Source organism: Dermacentor variabilis, chromosome 7 (assembly GCF_050947875.1).
Source record: "Dermacentor variabilis isolate Ectoservices chromosome 7, ASM5094787v1, whole genome shotgun sequence".
Classification (NCBI taxonomy): Eukaryota; Metazoa; Arthropoda; class Arachnida; order Ixodida; family Ixodidae; genus Dermacentor; species Dermacentor variabilis.
Genome location: NC_134574.1, coordinates 120,244,683 through 120,269,736, shown reverse-complemented (window position 1 = coordinate 120,269,736; position 25,054 = coordinate 120,244,683). Strand labels below are relative to the sequence as shown.

Here is a 25,054-nt window from a genome sequence, read left to right as displayed (position 1 = left end):
GCTTGTTGTGATGCCACCTCGGGTTTACTGGGTATCTGCCAGTAGGCGTGTATCGCTCTTCAACTGATGTCTATGACGCTAACATTGGTCAATAGGTAGGCGCCACTGGGAAAATGCTCTCCCGTCTACAATGGTGCAAAAGATTACCCACATTCTTTTGATGATGGGCGGAATCGAGCCGCATCGCAAGTGTTCCTCAAGGAGAGCAACCGGACGCTTTAGCAGGCGTTCCCACAAATGCACTGCGTACATACCACTCTCCAATAAACTTTTCACCAGCTTGGGTCACTGATTATGTGGCACTGGATGAGCAACAAGCAAAGGATCTATTCTCAGCTTTCGCAGGCACCGGCATGCCATGCTTTCTGTCTCCAAAAGACATGCACGAAGTTCTCGTCAGCGCCCCGAGATGGCGCAGTGTGATCAGAAACAAACGAGATAGAGGAGCCTAGTTGCCGCATGACGCGTTTCTCTGCGTTGGCAAGCGCCGTTGCACCATGCACTTCGGAGTTCACGAGTGGGCTTGGAGCCGCTTGATGGCATCGATTGTTGTTAAGGAAACGCGAAAGAGCATGTACGCTGCAGTACACACCTCATTCCTGACTAGATTCTCGGTGTCAATGCGTTGTGTGGCTATGTTGATTCAAAGCTCAATTAGTAACAGTCGGCAGTCATCGTGAGATAGGTTCTTTGGAAATTTTACCAGTGTAATATGGCAGGACGGTTTAGATTTGTAAATATGTATCGCAGCATATAGAAATAATATGGCAAAGATAAAAGTGCATTTTTTACCCAGTCAGGCTCTACAAACAATACACATCTTTTAACGCTCAAAACTACTCTCCAACGCGAAGTGTGGCGTCATAGAGAATTTATAATTAAAGGTTTTGTTGTTGGTGCTACATTGACACTGTATCATAAATACAGCCAGAACGCTCACGGGCTAGCACTACAAATTATCTTAAAATATTTTCCACAAGTGTACTTTACAAAATTATGAGAATACTTTGACAAGGTAAAAATTTAATTTCCATATTTTTTGCAGTTTTGGACAGACAATGCTGCTATGTGGTATTACCAAATGAGTGATCAAAGTGGCCTTGCATGCAAGAAAGAAGAACGTGAAACCATTAGCGAGAAAACTGTCACGCTTGCTCAGACGTATAAATTAGACGGCCAAATGTAAGAGAGCAGAACATCCACTCTTTTTTCTCGTGGATCACCCCGGGTTCTCAATATTCCAGGGTCGATTTGGGCCGTAATACATGGACATTTTCAACCAGCTCCGCAACCATGAATTCAATGTCGTTCACTAAGGAAGGTGAGTAATGTATATTCAGAACTTTAATGAAAGCAATCTTAAGAAACCTACTTTGCAAGTTGTTTCTTGAGAAGGGGCACTTATCCGGTTTACCGGTTATTTGTACGACTAAATCACTTTGTAGAGTTCACGAATACTAATAGGTCTGGTACCACGCTATAGTTGCTGGACACAGTTGTCACACACGGAGCATACGTACAAAATTATAATCCGAGTTCCTCTCATATCAACTGTATTTCTCAGTCATTTGAGTCTGCACCTTATCAGACTTGAAGTAAGTAAACGGTCACTTTATGTCCCATGTTTTCTGTGAAGCAGCAAGCTTGTAACTTATATGTAAAAACAATCAATTGTCAGAACCGATTTCATGACGAATGTCGACGATAGCGCGATTATGATTGACGAAATGTCGTGACGCACGACCTTTGCCAACGCCGAAACCTGTATGGAGTGGGGGTCCTCTCTCGCGCTTCTTCGTGCACTCCTTGCGCAATAAACCAGTGCTGTCGCAAAGTAAATGCATTTCACGTGTTTTATTTTGCTGTATGCCGCGCAAATATTAAGAATTACTCTATTTTCATTGCAGAGCGACACATACCTAGTTAACCGTAGCGACGTCGTTTTTTGAAGAGCGTAACACAACTACTCCAAATTACTTTTCGACCGAAGTCTGTAAAAACGATGTTTACTGAAGAGCAACACAAACTGTACTGCACATACTCAGTACTTCAAATAGGCGTGATAGAGATTGTCATTTCCCAATTAGTCGAAGAGCTCCTGTTTAACCCGAGAAACCAGACACAGAGAAAACACGTGCAGCGCGAGCTCCACGAGCAACGACTGCGATAGCATGGTCAGCGGGAATGCCACCAGCAAAACCAGAAAGTGCGTGGCGCCAGCGCCACCAGCGACAACAAACACAGCTTGTGCAGTGCGATCGCCACGAGCTGAGAGAGTGCACGCGGCGCAACGTAATGGCGCGTTGAAAGAGAAGGAGCAAACGCAGTGTGAGCTCTGCGAGCAACCAGGATAGCAGGAGAGCAAGCGCAGCGTGCTTGAGAGCCACGAGCAAGGAGTAATGAGCACGCATGCTGCCGTAGAGAGAACACACAGCACCGCGGGGCAACGCAACCGCAACAAAAAAAAACAGTTATAGCGTTACCACCAGAGGTAACTTGCCGCAGGTGGGGACCGAACCCACAACCACACGAAACGCGAAGGTTGGGGGGTTCGGTTCCCATCTGCGGCAAGTTGTTTTTTCATCCACTTTAATTTCCACTAACTTATCGTTTCTCTGCTTCATTTATTAAGCACAAGTAATTTCCCCTATGTTGTCCTTGGTGTCAGTGTTTGTTGGCTTCTTATGATTTGACAAATAAAAACTCGGGCCCCTCGGTTAACCCCCTTTCTTCTCGTTTATTACATAACGAGGGTCTCGAATCCGGCAACATTGATGCCTTCAGGTAGCATATGTGAGTTTATTGACCAGTTGCCTTCACCCGAAAAGATCACGTTTTCATGGCGCCTGCGGAAATAAGGACGTTCCACGTCCGCCGCCAAGGTCTCTGAATGGTGGCGCTGGCTAACGCTCCCAGGGTTCTACTCGGACACACAAATACCCAAGAAAGTGGATAGGAAAACGGCGCCGCGGTAGCTCAATGGTAGAGCATCGCAGGCGAAATGCGAAGGTTGTGGGTTCGGTTCCCATCTGCGGCAAGTTGTTTTTTCATCCACTTTAATTTCCATTAATTATCGTTTCTCTATTTCATTTATTAAGCGCAAGTAATTACACCTATGTTGTCCTTGGTGTCAGTGTTTGTTGGCTTCTTATGATATGACTAATAAAAATCGGGCCCCTCGGTTAACCCCCTTTCGTCTCGTTTATATGTATATATATATATATATATATATATATATATAGATAGATAGATAGATAGATAGATAATGTGTGTGTGTGTGTGCGCATATGTGCACGTACGGTAGTCCGGACCATCGTCAGTCGCACTTCGCTCATTGACGAGGCCGGCCATGTGCCGTGTGGGGCTTTTAACAACGCCTTCCAATGCGGTGAACGCGATTCATGTCATGGAGCCGAGAGCACCAGAGGTTCGACCTAATGCTAAGCCGTTTATCTGGCGTTTACCACTAAATCACCGCTGAATTGTTCAACAATCGCGGCACTCTTAAGAGGCGCAGTAGTACCGCCTTGCCAATGTTGTGAGATGTGCACCAAATTTGCGGGTTGGGCAAGAATCGGTCACACCCAACGGCACCAAAGAAGTTCCCCGTGTTTTATACTCAGGCGAAAGCACATACAACAGCTGGCATGTTTAATTAGGGGAAAGGGGGTAAAGGTTGACTTGGAAATTGCGCAGCTCAAACTGCATGAGGTCACTAATTAGGCAATGACATCAGTAGGGCGAGAATGCCACTAACCAAGAAATCACAGCGCTAAAACACAGGCGCGTACGAGCAGCGGCTCCAGACATACAATAAAATGCTCCCCATGCATCGGCGGATCCCGAATATGGTGCAACACCGGGCCTACCCGCGGCGGATGTGAAACAGGAGTTAAGCAGACATCATATGTGGGCCGATCCATAAGATAACGCAATACCGGGCCGACCCGCAGCGGAAGTGAAACAAGGGATAAGAACTCCCCATACTTGGGCAGGTCGCAAAAATAGTGCAATGCAGAGCTGACCCGCGGCGAAGGTGAAGCAGGCGTTAAGCATTCCCCATAGGTATGCCGATCCCGAAGATACTGCAATACCACGTCGACCCGTAGCGGAGGTGCAGTTCGCCATTAATTAAGGGGCCCGCATTCACAGCTTCGCGAGTCATCATTGTTCACAGAATGAAGGGCGTTGAATTTTTTTAGTCATCTAGGACCTGGCGTGGCGGACGAGGCGAGTCATCTCCTTGAAGATCGTGATGCTCTCATTCGTAGTTGTAGTCGAGTTACCAAGAGAACTCCTTTACTTGCGAAGGGAAATCGTGAAGGTCTTCAAGAAGTTCTCAGGAAGTAGTCCCACGTCGCTGTAGTAGTCTCTATGTTCTCAAACCACGTCCGAGCAGCGTGATCAAAAAAAAGGAAGATATGGCGCAATTTGTCTTCGCGCTCCAGTTGTTGAACGTCGCGGTCCTCTTGCATGTCTCCAGCCAGCTTTCATGGTCTTCAAGTGATGATTCACAGAAATTCTATGGCTCATTGGGGTGTGCAAAGCACGATGACTGCTAACGATGCCGAGTCTGTCGTCATGGTTCTCCAGTTGGTGTTCGCCCTTCTGGTTGTTATGAGTAGAAGTGTGAACTACGGGCCAGGTTTTGAGGCCTGAGACTAGCTCCATAGTAGGGTTCGAAGTTGGTGTTGTCTTCGGTGTTCGGGCTTGGATCACGGCTTTGCGAGGGCATCCGTTGCATGAGCGCAAAAGTACCTCCAACAGTTCATATGCTGTAGTGACGTTGAATAACAAAGTTAGAAAACTGTCACTGCCGAGAGTAACTCCTTATTGGGCTATCTTGTGCTCGTAAAAAATCTAATAATCAAAGCACCAACATACCGACGAGCACAGTTAGCGATCGTTGAATATTTTATCTGCGGGTTGATAACGTCGATTTTTAGACGTCGCTCAACGAAAGTTTCAGCTTAATCGCTGGTGCCCGCGTTTATTCCTGAGAGTACTGGACAGTTTGCGTCCCGCATATAATAAGATGCCACTAGGTTCAGTGACAACGAGCCAACAAATAGAACTGACGATAACATTGGGGAAACTTCCGATCCGTGCATGCGCGTTCTGCGCCGAGTGTAATGGTTTGTCATTTTCTAGCTGGTGAAAAGCGGCCACTGGAGAGAGATAAACAAGTACATTAGTCGGTATTTTTGGAAGAATGCATTAGCCCATGGAGAGGAGCGTTTTGCAGTTTGGTAGTTAAGGTAAGGTTATACACACTGTCAGGTATTTAGTTGTCTTTTCGTCACTGGTTCCCACACTACCGACGTGTAAAGATTAGTTCTGTATCTGAATGAGAGAGTGAAAAAAAACTTCATGCTGATGGGAGTTGGAATGGTAATGAATTGGGAACTGAAGCCTAGGCAGGCACTGGTTGAAACGGGGAAATGGAGCAGTGATAAAAGGTTCAGCTTCCAGACTGGGTGCACGGGTCCCAATAGGAGTAAGAGCAGCTCCACCAATGCAACAGCATTAGAACCTTAAAGCACTAAATCACTGTCAGCCGGGAACAGTGACCAGAACAGTATTTTTTTTTGGCCACGCGAAATTCTCTACTTCTATATTTTGTATCCGGTAACTGTTGATACCTGTCACACTACGGAAGCGGGCATGTAATGGTGTTTTTGTAGTTTCTAATACACAGAAAATTGATTGAACAAAAAGAATGCAATAATGCACTTCCTTGAAGTAATTGAAACAATTGCCATGCTATGAAGAAAAAAGGGAAAGACAGTGAACAATCCTCGTACACACATACATGTACAGACTAGGAAGCCGATACTAAAGTAGCAACACAGGACCACAACATATAACTTTGCGCAAGTTATGGCCTCATTGCATCAGAATACGGGCAAAACTGCACTTTCTTGACCATAATACAAAAGCTTTTCCTTCCATACGTTATTCGCCACAAATTCTGAAGTGGTCATTACTAATAACGAAAATTACTTTCTGATTCCAATGTATCCTTTGTTATAAACATCGGGTTATATTTGGATATCTTTGTAAATATGTAAGAACAATAGGATATGTATATGTTATGAAATTGAGAGTAGTTGCGTTGTAATTTTATTTGCGTTACTGGCTCGCATATTCTGTGTTACGCATGCCAATCTCTCAGGCAACCGTACATTTATCGAAAATATGTCTGAACTAAAGAAATAAATAATTGTTTCGTTAGCTTGCCTCTTACTCTATGTTGAATACATATTTTGAATCCCCTTGACTTTCAGACACAGGCTATGAACATTTTTTCATTCAGCAGCTGTTGTTTCGAAGTGACGGATTATCCTGCGGGGTGGTTAAGTATATCGACTTTCTTTCCTATGGTAAGCAGTTTTATTTTTCGTTTTGTAGAACTAACAATACAAAGTATAATGGGCGACCACCTGAGAATTCCTTATGCGCTAGGCCACAAAACCGCACTATAAGTGAACTGCACCTGTCCACTATGGGCCACGCTTCCAAACGTAGTCCCTGAGATTTGCGGATATGTAACTTTTACGGGCATCGCTATGGTTCTTTTTCTTTTGCCGGTGTTTTCTGCCTCTTCCTCTTCGTCCTGATTTCCGGCCTCATGTCATCCCAGATTCGCACCACCGTTCGTTTGGGGTATACCTACTGTTCTTTGGGCGACTGACTTGCAAATCGGTGCTCTCCCGCACAACAAAACCAAAAAAGAAAGGAGTCATGTTGGCTTACAGGCATGAACTGTCACAGAGAAAAAAAAGACAGCCGAACACCATGACTTTCGCATACTGTTTTGTGCTCCTCAAAAAACTAAATGGCATGTGCAAGAGGGTTAATGCAGGATCCAAAGAGAAAATAAGTGCTACAATCTGCCACACTGAAGACGTGAATAAATTTATGGAATGCGCTAGTTGTCTGGCTTACTGCATCCAACTTACTTGCCGAAAGCGTATATTAGGCAGGCCGGACGCTGTCTAAGCGACTGAGTACGGAAGCACAAATACACGTACCAACTTCTGGCAGTGTGAAGAACCTTGGCTGCCCACTGCAAACTGTATAAATGCTCTCCGCAACTACATGGCACCAAAGTCATTGGCACAGCAAAGCGAAAACAGAGCGAGAAATATGGGAAGCACTTGCGATAGCAAAAGCCAAGGAACGTGCATATGCACTCCGTCTATCATGCTCACAAAAACTGAGGTCGACCTTGCCACGGCCAACGGGTGCAAGTGAACGCCGCTGGTCCGACCCACCGCATTATTACATGTCATCACCTTGACGCATCTTACATTTCCCCTCCTCCTCCTTCCCCCCCCCCTGGCTATGTATATAAGCGCGTTCTCTAACGGTATTGAACGAGTTCGTAGTTTGCGCCATGTACGTTCATTTGTTATTCATTGATGTTCGTTCTTGGTTTTTCTTTGTGTCAGTGTAACACTAAGCGCAATACAATCATGAACGTCGAATGGCTAGGCCCATTCACTGCGTTACTAAACAAATCATCAGAGATAGCACTAGACGCTGAAGAAAGTTCGACGTTCGCGCATGTTCGTGGGCTTAAGAAATTTTGTGACGCCACGAAACTTCGCAAGCTCAAGGAGCATTCCATCCTTCGACACCACATCTTCTAATATAGTCAGTCTCCGCTCTGCCAAGTGGTACTTTTTAAGGTTTATTCGTAGGCCAGCGTTTGTCAGGCATGTGAGCACTTTTTAGGTGGAGGAGGGGCGTGGTCAAACCAGGAGGGAAGGCAACGATGTCATCAGGGTAACAAAGACATGTGTGCCACTTTATACCCCGCAAGAGCATGCGCTTGATTCGTTCGTATGAGCAGACGGGCTACAAAGTTCATTGCAACGTCACTCCATCTGAAGTGATAAATCCTGACTTCGGGCTATCAACTTTCGCCATTGGAACTTGCCTGTAGCCAGATCGTGTCTACTCGAAACGAGCTTTGCTTCTTATAAACTCGCTAGAAGCTGCCTAGCGTGAGGTCGTAAGTTCGAAACTCACCAGCGCCAACGCTCTTGCTTTGGAATTTATTCTGTCATTATATACTATAATTTCTTTATGGAGATTACTGAGGCTAACTTATAATGTAGGCGAGAGCTTGCGCGGACAAGGAACGCGCGAATAACACGCGTTTGCAAGAGAGAAGGTGACGTGGCGTCGCGGCGACGCCCCCCCCCCCCTCTCACGTAAAACCTGGCACGCCATTACGGCAACAGGTGGTCCATTTCGCCCGCTCTGCACCGTGGAGGCGCACACGAGTCGTCGTATCGCAGCCAATGGGAAGTTAGGTGCCGTTTGAATGTTACAGATGCCGGCTTTCTTGCTCACTCCACCATCTCATGTTCTCGCGTGGAACAGTCCCTCATAAATTTCATTAAACGAGCACGTCTTTCAGATAAGACATATTTCAAGCTATCGGAAAGGAGCTGAGTTTCACACCAACGGTACCTCTTTGACGCACTAAATTTGACCAAAGAGCGCTCGCAACAGGCATTGTTCGATGCGGACAACCCTCAAGTGCAATCATTGTTCCCAGATTTCAGAGGCGATCTAACCGTGCGCAATTGTGTCAAGAGCTCAACAAGTGCTACCAACACCCTACAGGTGATTTGGCGCAGGCGTCGCCAGGAGTGCAACAGCCACGGTCTGCCAGCTCCAGTCACTGGTCACTGGTCTAGTTATCTAGAAGTCACTGGTCTGCCTAGACACAAAACTCAGCATCTTTACCATTATGAAATCATATCATGCTATGACGTGCTTTTTTACGGATAAGTGCTACCTGCAAACTATCATTGAACATTTAGCTAACTTTAACTGTTTTTATTTGTTTTGTTCATTTTTTACCATACGCTTGTAACCTCTTATATCTGTTGATCGCACTCCCTTGGGGCGAAAAGCTGCTACTTTTTTTTATTTGCGGCAGCTGTAACGTGATGCAGATAAATAATAAAATCACAGTTCAGGCCATAATGTTTGCTTTTTCCTTAACCTCCTCCTCAAGGGCGCCTGCTCGTGTGTTTGTTTACGTTTGCATGTTGGTGTGTGCATACACTAGCCTCGTTGTTATTTCGGAGAAAAAAAAATATAGCTTAAATCATTGCTGCCTTATCAAAGTTCAAAATAATCAATGATTTTGAAAGTGCAACAATTTCAGCAGTGAAGCTTATTAGTTCTTAGAAAATAGTAACATGACCTAATATTATTTTTTTCTCATTTCTCTAGAGAGGACACGTCAAATGCCTAGTTATGGTCAGTACGTATTATTGTGATTCTGATTTCTATCTATAATATTCATTTACCAATGTATTTAGATTTAAAACTGTAGGTTTATGACAATCTGTTTTCGTAGATTAAAGATTTGTCACTGAAGATTGCCGTAAAATTATTTATAACATCGATTATAGTTTACATTGTAGATACTCAAGATCTAACACAGTGTCAACTTCTGCCTACAATATTCGCATAAAACTTTAGCTTTGATCCTACATAAACAAAGAAAATACGCTGTTGCAAAACGTGATACCGTGCCTTCATCCCTCCTTCATAAGAAATAAACCCAGCCGGCAATTGCTCCTAAATATTCCGTATATTAACCAAACATATTCTCCTTATATGCAATTTTGTGTTCTCCCCTGATTTATACGAAATTTTAAAATATTGCTGAAGGTAAACATTATGTAGTTCTGTCAGCAAAGAAACTGCAGGAGTATTTCTTTTTTGGGCGTAGCAAACATAAAATATGTTTTTTGAAGAAAGAGTGTCTACAACTACTATAATTTACAGCTCACTTGTTTGAAAAACTTGGTTTAATGGGCCTCTGCGAGCCTTTTTACCATTGCAAATAGCATATATAGGGCGCGTGCAATGCTAGTGTGAACTTACAAGAGAAATATTCACTTCTAATATCAATATGTCACTTCTAGTTCTAATGTCACAAGTATCACCAATGACAGCTGCTGAACCGGTAGCCCTGCGTGCGGCTTTTCATTTCATTCAGGAGGAACCACCCCATGCATGGTCAGTCTTGTGTGATTCCAAGGCATCCCTGCAGAGTGCACTCTCAGCACTGTGTCATGGATCACATGAGCAGCTCGTCGCAGAGATCAGAGAAGTCCACCATCGCATAGTTGACCAAGGATACGGTATAATATATCACTCGTTGTGTAGTCACTGTGGCATACTTGGCGATGATTGAGAAGACGCAGCAGCCCCATCTGCACATGACAGCGTCAACTGCGTTGCCATTCCTCTTTCGAGAGCCGACACTCCGAAAAAACTTTCCGCACTTGCGCGTGACCTCACATTAGCTCAATGGAATTTATCCGAGTTCACAAGTGCACGCCATCATATCCTGGACCCTAATTTACAGCTCCGGTGTCTCGTAGTCTCGGTGTCTCGGAGGGAGAAAGGACATACGCAAGCCAAACGTCGCGATCGGCACGGACAGCCGGGCCGCGACGCGCCATGAAGGCGGATGCGATCATGGGGCTGGAACCTTGATGGGATCGCCCTCTATCTCGCCTGGAAGCACCACGCAGACGCATGACTCCTCGCCAGCAGCATGGCACACATCGCAGGGGACGCTTTCCCACCAGACGCGGTACGGCGCAGCAATCACGTCAGAGGCATCCCGCATCGGACGCTGCACCTAGGAATCGCGCTGTGAGCGGAAAGGGAGCCGCGTCGCCTAGACACGAGGGTTTGAATGACGCACACTGTAATTTGGACGCCGACGATACCGGCTTTCCTGCGACACGAGCTCCTTAACGCTGTCGCGTTAAAGGGAGTGTAGTCACCGTAGAAGTGATGAACGGCGTACGTTGATTACCCACAGCTCCACTCCTATTGAACGTATTGAAATACGTTTCTCGGTAGGCTCAATTAGCCGTGTCTTCTCGGGGACGATGACTGCTTATCTCGCTACCCTGTCGAAAAAGCTTTATTCTTCAGGCATTGATGTTTGCTCTAGCGTTTTCTATGTAAATTCGCTCCTTTAAATTAGAGATGAGCAACACCATTACGGTTCCTTGCGGTCGTTCATGAACCGCCTGGAACTTGTGCTTATCAACAGACGCTACACAATGTTGAAGCCGTAAAACCTAACACATCTTGACATAACAAATGTATGTTTTGAGTCACTGCAGTATAGAGGCGAAAAATAAATACAGTTTTTGAACGTGCAAAGAAGTTCGAAATGCAGAGCTGAAATGAATCACATTATGTGGTTTTACATGCCAAAACTACGATTTGATTATGAGGCACGCCGCAGGGAGGGACTCCGGAATATTTTCCACCACCCGGGGATCATTAACGCACCCCCAATGCACGGGACACGGGCATTAAAATAAAGGTTGGCACAAGGACAATTTTGCTGAAGACTTTACTTCAGCCGGTAAACTATTCCATATTTTCACACCAGTCAAAGCAACAGTTTCTCGTAGTCGCTGTGTGATTCTGGAACTAATAAATTTATTTCTGAAAGAAACGTAGCAGTGTTCTTTTTATTGAGGCTGTTTGTGCCGACGGCAAAAGTATGCATATTTCGTAGGGTGTAATAACAACGGCATGGTTCTACTAGATAGCCTAATTTAGTGAGAGGAGCTATAAATCAGTGAATAACGGGTAATATGACTGTCATAAGGAGCCGGTACAACAATACCAATAGCATTATTTTTAATGCGCAACAATGAAGATACATGACTTATGTGACCAAAAATCTGTGTTCGAGAGTCGCACACCGGTCTCCTGACGAGAGAACCCCTTAGTAACTCGGCGAATCCCGCGCGTATGATTGGCTCCAGCACCACTTGTTCTGGCGTGATCTCACCCTACCCGTTTATAGTTATACTGCTCCTTGCAAGGAATGCCAACTTTGGGAGCAAGCGGCCGCGCACTCTTCTTGACTCTTTTGGCAGCTTTTCATAGCGACCTAACCATTCTTTCGCATTGATTTGGGTCTTCTTCACCTTATTCCTGAATCTGCATCTGGCAAAAAGGTGGGTCGCCATGGTCAGTGATTATACGACAAGGTATGCTCTCTTTAGAACGCTCAACCACGACTGGTGCTGTAGTTGTAAAGTTTCTCTAACACATTGTTCGTTTTGGCCGCGGGGTTTCTTGTCATTTGCTCACGGACCGGTATCGCACCTATTTATTATCGAGTCATCGACCCGTACTCTAAGGAGCACGAGATGACCACTTCATATCACTCTAAAGCAACGGTCTGACTAAGTGCCTCAATCGCACTTTAACAATCTTGCTCTGTGTATGTTTCATCGGGCCTGCTTGACTGAGAGGTTGCTCTGTCTAACGTGAAGTTAGTCTGAAATGCGTCGCGCCATGGCATCACCGGATACTCGCACTTCCATGTCCTGTTGGCGCTTAACCCACATTCCCACTGGGCACCCTGCTTTTAGCTGACACATCTTTATAAAACCGCCAAAATAGCCTGAAATATAGTTTTATACAACACACGTTATCGTTATTCAATTATGGCATCGACAAAGCGTGTCAATAGAGAAGCACTTATAAGAATTTAACAAAGCCTTACAATGTATATTGGCACCGGAAGCTATATTATTTGTTGGACGTGAAATGTTGACAACCTTCCAAGTAGCATATCCCAAGGGAAGAAGCACTTCAATATAGATTAATACTTAGTTTTTAGGAATACATGTAGCTTATTTGTGATGCTGCCGCTGCTTTTTTTGATACTCTACACTTTATTATACATTTATCATGACACAACTTGCTAAATACTTGGCGCAAAAGAAGTCCATTGAAAAGCTGAACATACCCAGTGAATTTGTGGCGCAGCCGGCTAACGCATCGCGTTGCTCTCCATCTTGCGTCTACAGCAATCCATGTCGGTTTGAAAGAAGATTCGTGAAAAGCGGTATTTGTGCATACAATGCCACATAACAAGGTACTGAGGTTGATCTCACGTTTGGTTTTGAACGCTGCTTCCGCAGCACGGAAGCCCGATGTTCTAACCATTTGACCACGCATTAGCCATTTACCTAGCTAAGCGTGAAAATGGTTATATACGAAGATTCATCGAAAGAAAGCTATAGAAAAACATTCATCGATAGACACCGCGCGGAAAGTGCGTGAAGTGCCCTGATAAAGGTAAGGTATAGAAAATTGTATCCTGTATCTATCCACCATGGCTTCGAGCTGCCCTGGTTAACACACCCTCGGCGAGATCTTGTACTGTATAGATAAATACCGCAGTTAGGGGACGGTTACACAGCCATCGCTGTAGTAATATTGGTACTACATAACACGAGCAAGACGAAGCATGTGGGTATGGCCATATCGGCGGCAACTTGACTTTTCGTTCACTTTCATTTTCCCCTTTTCTTCAATATCTTTTACGTTTCAAATTGCAACTATAAAGCAATTACCTTTGTGCTTTCCGTGGCTTCATTGCATGCTGGATTTTTAATTGTATTCGCAGTGGAAGATAGCCCAATTCCAGCCCATGAGCGTGTCTACTCGAAGGAACGGGCATTACTTGCACAAAAAAAAATTGAAATACATACTTCAGTAATTAACGAAATTCGCTAATTAACTATTTGACTAACTACCTTCTGCCAGATATTTCAATTTACAAATTCTAGCCAGGGAGTTGACAAGGCGAATTCCCTTGGGATCAATACTCAGGATGACCCTAGTTTCGAAATAATTCCTGAACAGAAATTAATTGGCGTTCCAGTTACTTTCGTGCGTCAATGCATAATACGACGTTTTGTTAAGAAAGTAAGTGAAACAACAGTAAATTTTTACTGCAAGTTTGACGTCTCATATCGCGTAAATGGTGTCATTCAAACAATTATTTTCAAGTGGATATGCCTTGCACTCTAACCCGCTAGAATTTGTAAATAATATACGCCATAGGATAATTAGCTAAAACCTAATTCGTTAATGTTTGTTAATAAACCGATTAGGCATTTCAATTATTTGTGCAAGTTATGTCCACCCCTTTGAGTAGAGCAGCTCGTGGACTAGAATTGTGCTGTCCGCCGCATGCAGTTTCACAATTTTTTTTATATATTTCACATAAACACCCTGTAGATATGCGTGTCGGCGTTTGTGCGTTTGTCTCTTTTTGTTCTCTCGTCAAGTTCTTTTTTCAAAATGACGCCACGATACATTTCGGCGTTGTCTGAAAATTGTGTCCTATATATTACTATATTACTATATTCTTTGGCATTTGGTGTGAATGATGATCTAAAGCTATGCATTGTGCATTCAATACAACATTTTCAGAGTTTCAATTTATGGTTTGTTTTTATTTTTTTTTTGTCTAGAGTCTTTGAATGAAGAAGAAAAAAGTGAGTACATATTATTTGCTAATGTTTGTTGCACAACTTCGGCGTAACATAGTTCGTCCAAAAATGTATTTGTTGCGGGTCTCTAATATAATTATTATTAATCTATCAAGCAAGCATAATATTACTATGTATCAAGCATTTCAACGAAACCTAATTATTATGCAACGTATCCTTGCACCTTGAGATACATTTATGACAGGTGGTACTTGGACAACATTGCAGGCGGCGCTTTTTACGCCGGCGGAGAGCACTGGGAGACTGATGCGTAGTCTTGGCTCTGACTTTCGCCATATATAAAAATTTGTGGGCTTGGGGTGCCCAGCAATCAGAGAGCAAGAGCACCGGAACCCAGGCGTTCCGAGTGTTGCTAAGGCTTTCCAATCGCTGAGCACTGTACGTTAAAATTAATGTTCTAATATTACAAATAAAAATACGCACATAAAAACCGTTAACGTCTGCCATTACTTCTACTTCTTTCTCGTGGGAATCAAACCACATTAGGTTCCTAATTTTCATTTGCTCCAAATAAACTATACGGTCACTGACTATATACGTATATTTTGCATACTGCCGGCAGAGTGGTGCCCGCCACCATCGTGAAGATCATAACCCGCATGGGAAGTTCGCGGGCCAGGACACTCTGCCACAAATTGTGTTGAGTTTGATGCGGTGTGCTGGCATACGCAGCGTGCTGACCGCAAACCATGTGTCCGTGAACGGGAACTTGCTTCCCAGGGCCGGATACATCGAAGATATTTGGACACTCGGGCGTTGGTGCCACGAAGGCAGCGTTAAGTGCTGTAGTGCGAAATTGGCGACAGGCTGTTTGACAGCCTTAGCTGCTACTTAAGTTAGGTCTTACGTACTTCTGAATCCATTCAGAGCCAACTGCACGAAAAAAATATAGATGCAACCAGAAAGCGCAGCGCGCTGCCATATCTTGTGTAGCAATGCAGGAATACCATGCGGTACTCTAGCACGGCCGAAGTGGCTTATGGAACCCTAGAGCATTCGACCACACAATCAGGACAGCCTGCTGAAGCCACCGTTGCCTGCCATGCATCTCATTTCTGGCTCAAGAAATCTGACATTTGTCACATACACAGCTTTCCGCGAGTAACACTGCGACAGTATTGTAGCTCATGAGCGCGCAAAACATCTCTTTAAATACAATTACAACCTTGTTAATAAAAGCTGTACCTACCTGTTATATATTTAGTGTGAAGTACGTACTTATCTTCGGTACGTCCACGGAATTGACGAGTTCCACAGCGCTGTCGGTTCATTGAACAATCTATTTATTTTTGCTCACCTATATATACAGAGTGTCCAAATTAGGTTGTATGGTTTTCTTACAGTTAGGCATTGGGAGGCACGCGAAGGCCAGCTGTGCAAATAAGTTACGTGGCCAGGGGGACACAAAGTCAGATGATAATTGTCGCTGTCAGCAGCCCAGTTAACGAAAGTTGAGTAATTTTTGTTGACTGCAGTAAGTGGGTATGCTTGTATTGAAAAGTTAGAGGCTGTGGTGTTTCCACACAGTGTCAGCTGGCAGAATTATTCTAGTGTGTCTGTGCTGCGAGATATCATGCTCCAATTTTTAATTTTCGCTTATACGATGGCGAACTTAAGAGAGTGAGAATCGACGCAAAGCTCATCCCTCATCAGACGCGGCTGTTGCGTGCGGCGTTTACTCTGACAACGGGGCGGAGACATGCACCCTTTATGAGCAAGTACATGGAAAAACGGGCTTCATAAGAATGGCGGTGGTAAAGCTTCTTGAATATGAAAGTTTAACTCTTATTTTGGTATTCATTCCAAAAGTGCAGCTTCTACTTTCGTTCTTTGCAATTATTACAAAAGAAAAGAAGTTGAAGTGTGACACTGAAGAAAGTAAAATTATTTTTCGTTTTCGTAGAAAAATACGAAGACAAACGTAAGTACAGATACGTCTCTTCAAAGCCCTAGTAGATGTTCTTTATTTAGTGTTGTGTATTTAGCGATTGCTTTTTATTGGGCACGTAGATAATACAACATTCTTTGTTAATGCAATCTTCAGTAAACATTCCCTTGAAACGTACCGCGATGTTAACCGTACGTCGCAGCATATCAAATGTTACTGTATGTGTATGACACGGCTCATTACAAAACAAAACAAACTGGTAATTTACAGTTTGACAATATACAATACAATCAATAACTATTTAAATGAATCTCCGGATTTTAGTTCATTCATTATGAAAATTAAAATGGGCAACATATCTGCGTAGACGGCAAACAGGTTTTTCTCCTGTGTTTTAAGAATTGTCAGTGTTTTCGAAAGCTATACTTATCGTACTGCACCAGGGGGAGGACATATATGGTGAGCATCTTTTTATCAAAAATTCAAAACAAAATTAAAGCTGTTTTGACATCAACCACTATAAACAGCCTTATTACTCATGGTTAGACAGACTTGCTTAAAACCGTTATTCGTTCTGACGTGACCCATTTGACACCACTGGTATGGTAGAATTCCAGAAATTCCAACACATGATTTTATCTCTTTGGCAGATTCTCTTTATAACAGAAAATAATTTTGATGTAACAAGTAATAATCTAAATACGGCTTGCCAGACTGTTTCGTAATACAATTTCAAACACTTTCCCACAAATAGTATTTCTCTATACTGAAAACTTACGCCGAAAATACCCCGTGCGAACGGGTCATATAATAATTAGTGCAAATTTTTTGGCAATTTTGCCCGAGGCTGGCCTGCGAAATGCTTCGAGTTTATTTTTTTAAGGCTGGCTAGCGTTAGCTGCACAAAACTTTATATAAGGTGTAAGACGATGTTGGAGAAAAGAGACAACTTTGACACAATTCTACATTTCGTGGTAAAATACAGCATGTCAGCGTGGCGATGCACATGACCACCCAACAGGTGCCTTGAAAGCGACATTGAGTAACCGTTCAAACTGCTCTTGGCAGCACAACGACTGCTTGCGTTATTGACAGACACATTCGCGACAGAATCGCCTATGAATTCGACATGTTGAAGCAATTTTCGGGAATCGCTGTTTAGGAAGAATTTTAGGATAACCCGCGAAAACAGAATTGATGGTTAAATTCCTGCAGTAAAAAGTACCTCCATTTTGTGAAAAAAAAAACTGTGCACTGGCTGGAGCGGATGAACGCTGCCAACAATTTAAAAATGGTCCCAAAACATGCGTCCTGGTATCTATGAACATGTAGTTGGCATGTTCATAACATCTCAGCTGCTTTGTTCAGTACAGTCGTTTGCATCGTTGTTTAGTGCCGCTTGATATAGTGAAGAAATTCAGTTGGTAACGTGTATGCGTAATCTATAAAATTGGAACTTACTTGCGCACACTGATACATAATACTTAAGAATGCAAATTAAGCCTACGCACTCCGCCTTAGCTGTGTTATCCAATGCACACACACACACACACACACACACGTACCTATATATATATATATATATATATATATATATATATATATATATATATATATATATATATATATATATATAATATTCATCGTCCCGCCATTGTGATAAAAATACCGTCGTCATGCCGTTTTCTTGGCATCGTCGCCACTGCATGACCGCCAAAAAGTTGCCACGTATTCGCTGTAATATTTTTATCGGGATGCCATTGTGGTCATTCCATTGCCGTCTTTGTCACGTCGACATCCGACTCTCGTCGTGCCGACGTCATCATACCGTTGTAATGCCTTTGTCAGAACGCTGTCGTTTCTCCTAGTCATCACTTCAGTAGCGTCATCCTATGGTCATCATGCCGTCGTGGTCATACAACTTTCGTCGACCTACTGACGTAATTCCTTGTTCGTCATTTTATCGTAACAATGCTGCCGTCATTCAGCCGTGATATTACCGTCGCGATCATACCGTCGCCGTCCCATTAAGATAACATGCAGCCTTTTTCATACCATCGTTAGCATGTCATCTTGGTCGTGCCATCGTCGTCATTCCCGCTTATTACTCTAGTTCTTTTCATAACGTCGTGGTCGTGGTATGAGTGACGCTCCAGTTTTGTTATGCGACTATCTTGATGCTACCGTCGTTACGCCATCGTAGTCTGCAGGTTTCGTGATAGAGTCATCGTCACACCTTTTCGATCATACACTTGTCATCCCAATGTCCTAATGCTGTTGTCTTGCCATTGTCGTCATACAGTTGTCGTGTATTCGTTCTCATCCATTCGTCAGGATGCCGTCGCAGTCGTTCCATCGTCCTCAATGTAAAATCGACCGCCAATCCTCTTCATGCCGTCGTCGTCATACCGTGGTCGTCATTGCAGCGTCGTCACACTGTCGTTTCACTATCATCATTACTTCAGTAGCGTCATCCAATTGTCGACATGCCGTCATCGTCATACAACTTTCGGCGTTCCACTGACCTAAATCCTTATTCTTCATTCTATCGTAATCATATTGTCCTAAATTAATCGTGATTATGCCGCCGTTGTCGTGCCATCGTTGTCATTGCGTCATCGTCACATATACGCTGTCAAGGATTCGCTATCATACCGCTGCCGTCACACTGTCTTTGTCATGCCATCGGCGTCATACCCACTTCCTCACCTGGTTGTTGTCAACACTTTGTCGTCATCTCATTGTCGTCATGCCCTTATCGTCACATTGTCGTAGTTATTCCATCGTCATAATTCAAGAATCTACATCTGATTGTCGTCCGGTCGTTGTGGTTACACGCCTTTGTTGTTTGATCAATACCATTCATTCTCCATTTAATCATCACAGCGTCAGCGTCATACTGTCGCCGTCATCGTCCGTCGACATCGCCGTCGACGTCCATGCAGATGGGTGACCGTGGCAAGCTGGTGCCATTGCAAAGTGGGACGATATCGGAGTATATGGCATATAGGCGAAGAAACGAAAGTCTCAGTGTTACCACTACACGTGTCAACTAAATGTTACTGGAGGAATATGATCTATTGCTGTATTGCTAAATTTCTATTCACAATACCGCCGACAGTTATAGTAAAAGGAGTTCAGCTATAGTTTTCTTCATTTGTGTTACTGATTAACGCAACTTTATGCAGCAGAACTGATAGTTTGGAGAGCTGGTACGAATTCATAGCGAAATGTTTACCGCACACTATTGACACGGACACAGTGAAGGGGGACACACGAGTGCTCGTGCGTACCCCTTCACTGTGTCCTTGTCGATTGTGCACGCTAACTATTTCATAACGCAACTTTATGCTACACATATTCAGTTCACCACGTCTACATGTACACTATCAAAATAGTGCTACAGGGGATGCCCGGGTAAGAAAAACACGTTTTGGCATACGCATGATGTTTAAATGCTGTGTTTAGTATATTTGTTTATGGTAGTGATTAGCATGACTTCATACAACCTAAATTTGGTTCACTACTTCTATATCTATATTAAAGAAGGGGCTAACGCGCGCACCGTGGTATATAAAATTTGTGGTTCGCACATGCATCCCGTATTAACTGTTTTGTTCAGTATGACTCTGTTTTTCTTTTACTGATTAGCACGTCTTGAAATTTCAATAAATTCGATTCATCACTTCTACATTCATAATTAGTGTCCTTATGACTTTCCAAATTTCGGTGCGCTACAGGAAGATGTTAACAAAAGAGATTGTCGGTGTCTCCACAGAGCGAATGGTGTAACTTTTTGCTTTTCGTCTATTGTATATTTAGTGAGGATGGTAATTGAACTTCGGAACTTATAAATGTAAATAAAAAACTCAAAGAACAAAGTCGTCTGGCGGTAATTCAGCAGTATTTGTATTTGCACATGCTTGAGAGTGACCCTTTGCACATCATTAAAAACTACATAATATAAAGCCTCCAACGTTGCTACAAACTTCAGTGCAGCAATTGCAGCGACACGTATGAATGAACAAGCATTTGAGCAAGTGCGCTGCCACCGAATAAGTCACCAGGTCGCGCAAATTCGGGATCCTACGTTTAGTTATTTTCATCGTAAACGGCCGCGTCTGTTTCGGGTGTGCAACCAACCCCAAGTACGGGCCTGAATTTCGATGCCAGCACTGGCGTAACAGCGTCTTAATTTTTGAGCGTCAATGCTCTGGGACCATAGCCTTGTTTGTTATGGTGCGGCATGTTTATAATCAGAGCAATCATGGCAAAAAGTAAAAAAGAAATAAACGCGCAGTCAATCAGTATTTTCTGCTTTCACAAGATTTTTGTTTTGGACGCATGAAACAAGGCTTATCTACGCTGAAAAGACAGCTAGATCACTGGTTGCTTGTCCTGCGCGATCTCGAGGCGAACACAAAAGTACATGGGCCATCAGGGTGGTTCACTTTGGCTGACACGCTGTGCCCAGCCTTTAGCGTCATCTTGCGGGAAGCGTTTAGACACTGCTGCTGTTGGTCGACATATTCTACACCGCAATCACACACCACTAAAGAAATGAGCCATCGTTACGATATATATAGTTGTCACAAGGAGCTGCTCAGGAGATCCACGTAAACAATCTCACGTCCACTATGACAGAGATCGAAAAAAGGCGGCAGCTGTGAGTAGGATAATCTAGTCAGGCGAGTTATTGGATCGAAGGAGTGATTTGGGTTGAACATCTTCTTTTTCCTTTATTAAGTTTTCATTGCGAAACCACACTTGAACACTTTATTTTTATCGGCAAAATCCTAAGCGTATCACAAAGTAAAGTACTCCTGAACTTTACTGATACTCCAACCATGCTAGCTCTTGACTTGCTTCTGCTTTTTTCCTTCATGTTCTACTTTTCAGGCTTACATTAAAAATTATTGCCTACGTGATGGATTTTCCATGTATAGCTACAAGCGAATAGTGGATCTGACTGAGTAATCACGAACCCGTTCTCCAGCTCTAGGTGTTGCCGGGGCAAAGGCTATGCTTTCTACAAAAGAGAAGCTGAAAAGCAGAAGGTTGTTTCGCTTTATAGAGAGCAAACGTCAAAGTGTGACTGTCTCTCAAGAGCAAGATTTGGTTGGTGTGTCTAAAAGCAGAGGATGCTTCCAGTTCAAGTGTAGACATAGCCACTTCTATGGCCGCACTATGGTTCAACAAAGGCCAGAAAGGCGTTGATGAAGCTTTACAGAAGTTGGACGTCCTTGCAACTCAAACATTGATCCCTTTGAGCAACGAGAGACCAACTAACCAGAGAACAGAAACGAGAAAATCTTCAGAACATTGACTGAATAAATCAGGTCATTGCATTGTAGCAACAGAAATTTTGGAGGAGGCAGCTAGCCAGTCTTTTAAGAGCACGGCCTTTGCAGAAGAATTGCGAAGTCTTGCTGTTCTTTTCGAAAGCATGGTTTCGTTTGCTCTAAAGATCAGGCAAACTTACTTTCAAATAGAATAGTAAAAATGTGTAGCAACGTCTTCCTTCCCATTTTATTCTTTTTTTTTCATTTTCGCGCTGTTCAAACTATTTGTGCGTGGCTAGTTATCTACTACTTGTGAACAAAAGTCTGTCAAAATTTTTCATGCGCCTGCGCGAGAATTCGTCGAATGCAATTATTGATTTTATTTTGTTATTTGCAGCAAATTTTGCCATGTGCATTTCACCAGGCCAGTTTTTAAATTTATCAGTGACTGTAGTCGATATGAATTCCTGATTTGTAAATAATAAATATAAAATATTACCAGTCAGCTTACGTTCCTCATTTGTTTAAAAGGAGGAATCTATCCCATGTTATAACGCCGTTCTAGGCCACGCAAGATGTAGAAACATTGGAAACGGTGCTAATTTCCCATATTGGAGTAGGCACATAATAAATATTCTTGCGTCAGGCTATACGACGTGTTACGCTATCACGCGAGCATTGCCGATAAGCTGCGAACAGCCGTTCCGGATTTCCTTCTGTATGACGTCATTCTACATCACGGCCCGCCGAGACTGCTGCTGACTGATTGCGGCCGCAGCTTCTTGTACCGCAGTTTCGAATGTCTTCTTCGTTCCCGTTCCGCGTGAAAAACTATCCACCGCATATCACCCGACTAACTAAGCGCAAATCCACCAAAATACCACGGGGCAGAAATATTTAAGCGAAAGTGTATTTACAAGTATTTGCATATTGCAGCAACGCTTGATGCCCAAGGCGGCTGCCTTAAAGAGCCACATGCTCTTTCGCCAAATCGTCGTCTTTGTTCATAATCCCACTATGCCCCACTTCTCCGCAACAATAGTGATAATATATTGAACATCCAGACTTTTATTCAAATATATAAAATAACTTCAATATATGCATGAATAATGTCTAATTACCCTTACTATTTAGTAAAATAGATGTCATGAAAGCATCTCTTATTCAGTCACATATGAAAAGTATGTTTTGTGCGAATGCTAAGTGGTGTCAACTTGCAGTGTTTCGCCAGAAATAAGTACTACAACAGGCGATTATGAACATTTTTAATTGGGAATTGAATACGAATAGAAATATAATGACAGAATATTCAAACTCATAGTTGATACAGTAGGAATATTAATTTCTCGATAGTTTGTTGTCACAGTTAAACTGTATGGTACTCAACCGACAACTAACTCTCATTAACAAAATATCAAGTTTATGCACAAGTCTGTAAAAATATTAAAAACTAAAAAAAAGCTCTCCACAAATTTAAAGCTTTGTTGCCCATAAGCCATGCGAGAACAGCTGGATGATATATGAATACAGCTACCCAGAAATAGCAAATGAGTGGTTAGAGAGAAAAAAAGGCCATTTCTGTTGGAACAATTGCTGAATTAATTACGCACCTTCAACACGCGTAAATTTCTCGTTGCATTGACAGCATCACAGGTTTTGCGTAAAATGTAAAAATGCTACATGACAACACATCCCGAAAATTCATCAGCCCTTCCATTCTATGAAGAAGTACGAGCAGCGAAGCTGTGTTGCGGCTTGTCTTAATCGACGCATGTATGTATGTATGTATGTATGTATGTATGTATGCAAGTATGTATGTATGTATGTATGCAAGTATGTATGTATGTATGTATGTATGCAAGTATGCATGCATGCATACATGCCTGTATGTATGTATGTATGTATGTATGTATGTATGTATGTATGTATGTATGTATGTATGTATGTATGTATGTATGTATGTATACTACGCTCAACACGCTTGCAGCCCATACAAGAGCTCCGTGGAAACTGCCGATAAGGTCGCCTAGCGAATACGACGTAACCACAACAAACAACGCCCACGGGTGGTAACAATGTGCATATGACGCAGGTGATCGTTTAACCGAGCCTCGACGCGAGCGATGATATGCGTTGAGTGGGGTGCAGTCAAAGAAGTGCACGAAACAAAACACGTTTGTTTGTAATTTGCAATTGAGCATACTTTCTACTTAATTGGCTGAATGAATCTTGGAAGGACTAGCGGCCAAACATTGGGTCCCTTAGAAGGCTGTGTATGAGAGCAAACGGGAATTTCACTATATTTGCAACTTCACTGTGATCAACGTAATTATGAAAAACACATGAAACACAACGTGATTTTACACTCATCATAGCCACCAATTGTCATACAATTTGCTCCGGAGTATTTTTGATAAAGCAGCACTTTGATAAAACACGCAAACTGCCTCGAGCGACCAGTCGCGCGGCAATTTTGCGTGCATTTGCGGCATATTTCAAGCTCAGGAAAGCAGTTTTATGTAGCACGTATTGAGTAACATAAAGCTGCATAGGGAGTTTTTCATGTCGCTCTAGAATTTTCTCATGGACACTTTTAATCTAATTTTAATATTTTAGTATTTCATTAATTATTATTGCTAATTATTTAAATAGGCGGAATGAAAAAAAATAGTTTGTATGTCTCCAAGTGACGGCAAACAGCATTACCGTTGTTCTGTCGACCTACGTGGCAATCGCATGTTTTTAAACTCTGGCTAAAGCTAACTGTCACACCCTATATACAGCTCCGCTGTGAAACACTATGCAGATTAAAAGCGAAAATCAAGGTTGTCATGTGGGTTTCTAACGCGAAGCTATGAACGAAAATTGCAAAGCCTTGCTCTATGTGCATTGTTTTATAAACAGTTGTCGCTGTTTGACATCTCATAGCTTGCGATGGTTTGTTGCTTTGTTTAGTGCTGAAAAGAGACAAACTAATTTAACTATGGGTGGTTGCGAAATATTTTTTGTAAAGAGTTCGAAAATATCGAAGGGTTTCGTTTTGATTACAGACACGAATTGTTAACGTGCAATATTCGATTCGTATTCAAAACTCAGCATATTCTGCCACTCCTAATAAGTAATATAATATGAAAAAAAATATTTTTAATGATAACAAAATATATAAATAACTGAGTTAGTTATTCGACCTGTCATTGCCGTAAAGTGTTTTGAGGATTTTAGGGAGTGTTTGTTACTAACTGCTTTATTTAAGTGCTGTTTGTTAGGCAAATATTGATAGTTTTGGGAAAAAGAAACATTTAGCAAAAAGCTTTTATTTGTTTATTTCAGTTGAAGAGCACTACTTTCTGATGGTGAGCACAAATGACCCCGACACATCAGCAAATCAATGTCTGCAAGAATACAACAAATACGCTGAAAACTCATCCAAGACATATCAAGATAATTGTTAGAAAGGTCAAGAAAGGGGCAGCCAGTGATGCGCGACTCCCTTTTTT

General features: G+C 42.8%; 1 protein-coding gene across 1 annotated transcript in view; it reads left to right on the top strand.

Annotated features, from left to right (window-relative positions):
* The window catches only part of LOC142587076 (uncharacterized), a 37,835-nt gene extending 12,781 nt beyond the window's left edge, over positions 1-25,054 (top strand). The window contains exons 2-7 of the mRNA XM_075697965.1: positions 1,245-1,321; positions 6,288-6,383; positions 9,259-9,285; positions 14,349-14,372; positions 16,291-16,308; positions 24,888-25,054. Coding sequence (XP_075554080.1) covers positions 1,245-1,321; positions 6,288-6,383; positions 9,259-9,285; positions 14,349-14,372; positions 16,291-16,308; positions 24,888-25,009 — 364 coding nt within the window. The 3' untranslated portion in view covers positions 25,010-25,054. The remainder of the gene's footprint in view (positions 1-1,244; positions 1,322-6,287; positions 6,384-9,258; positions 9,286-14,348; positions 14,373-16,290; positions 16,309-24,887) is intronic.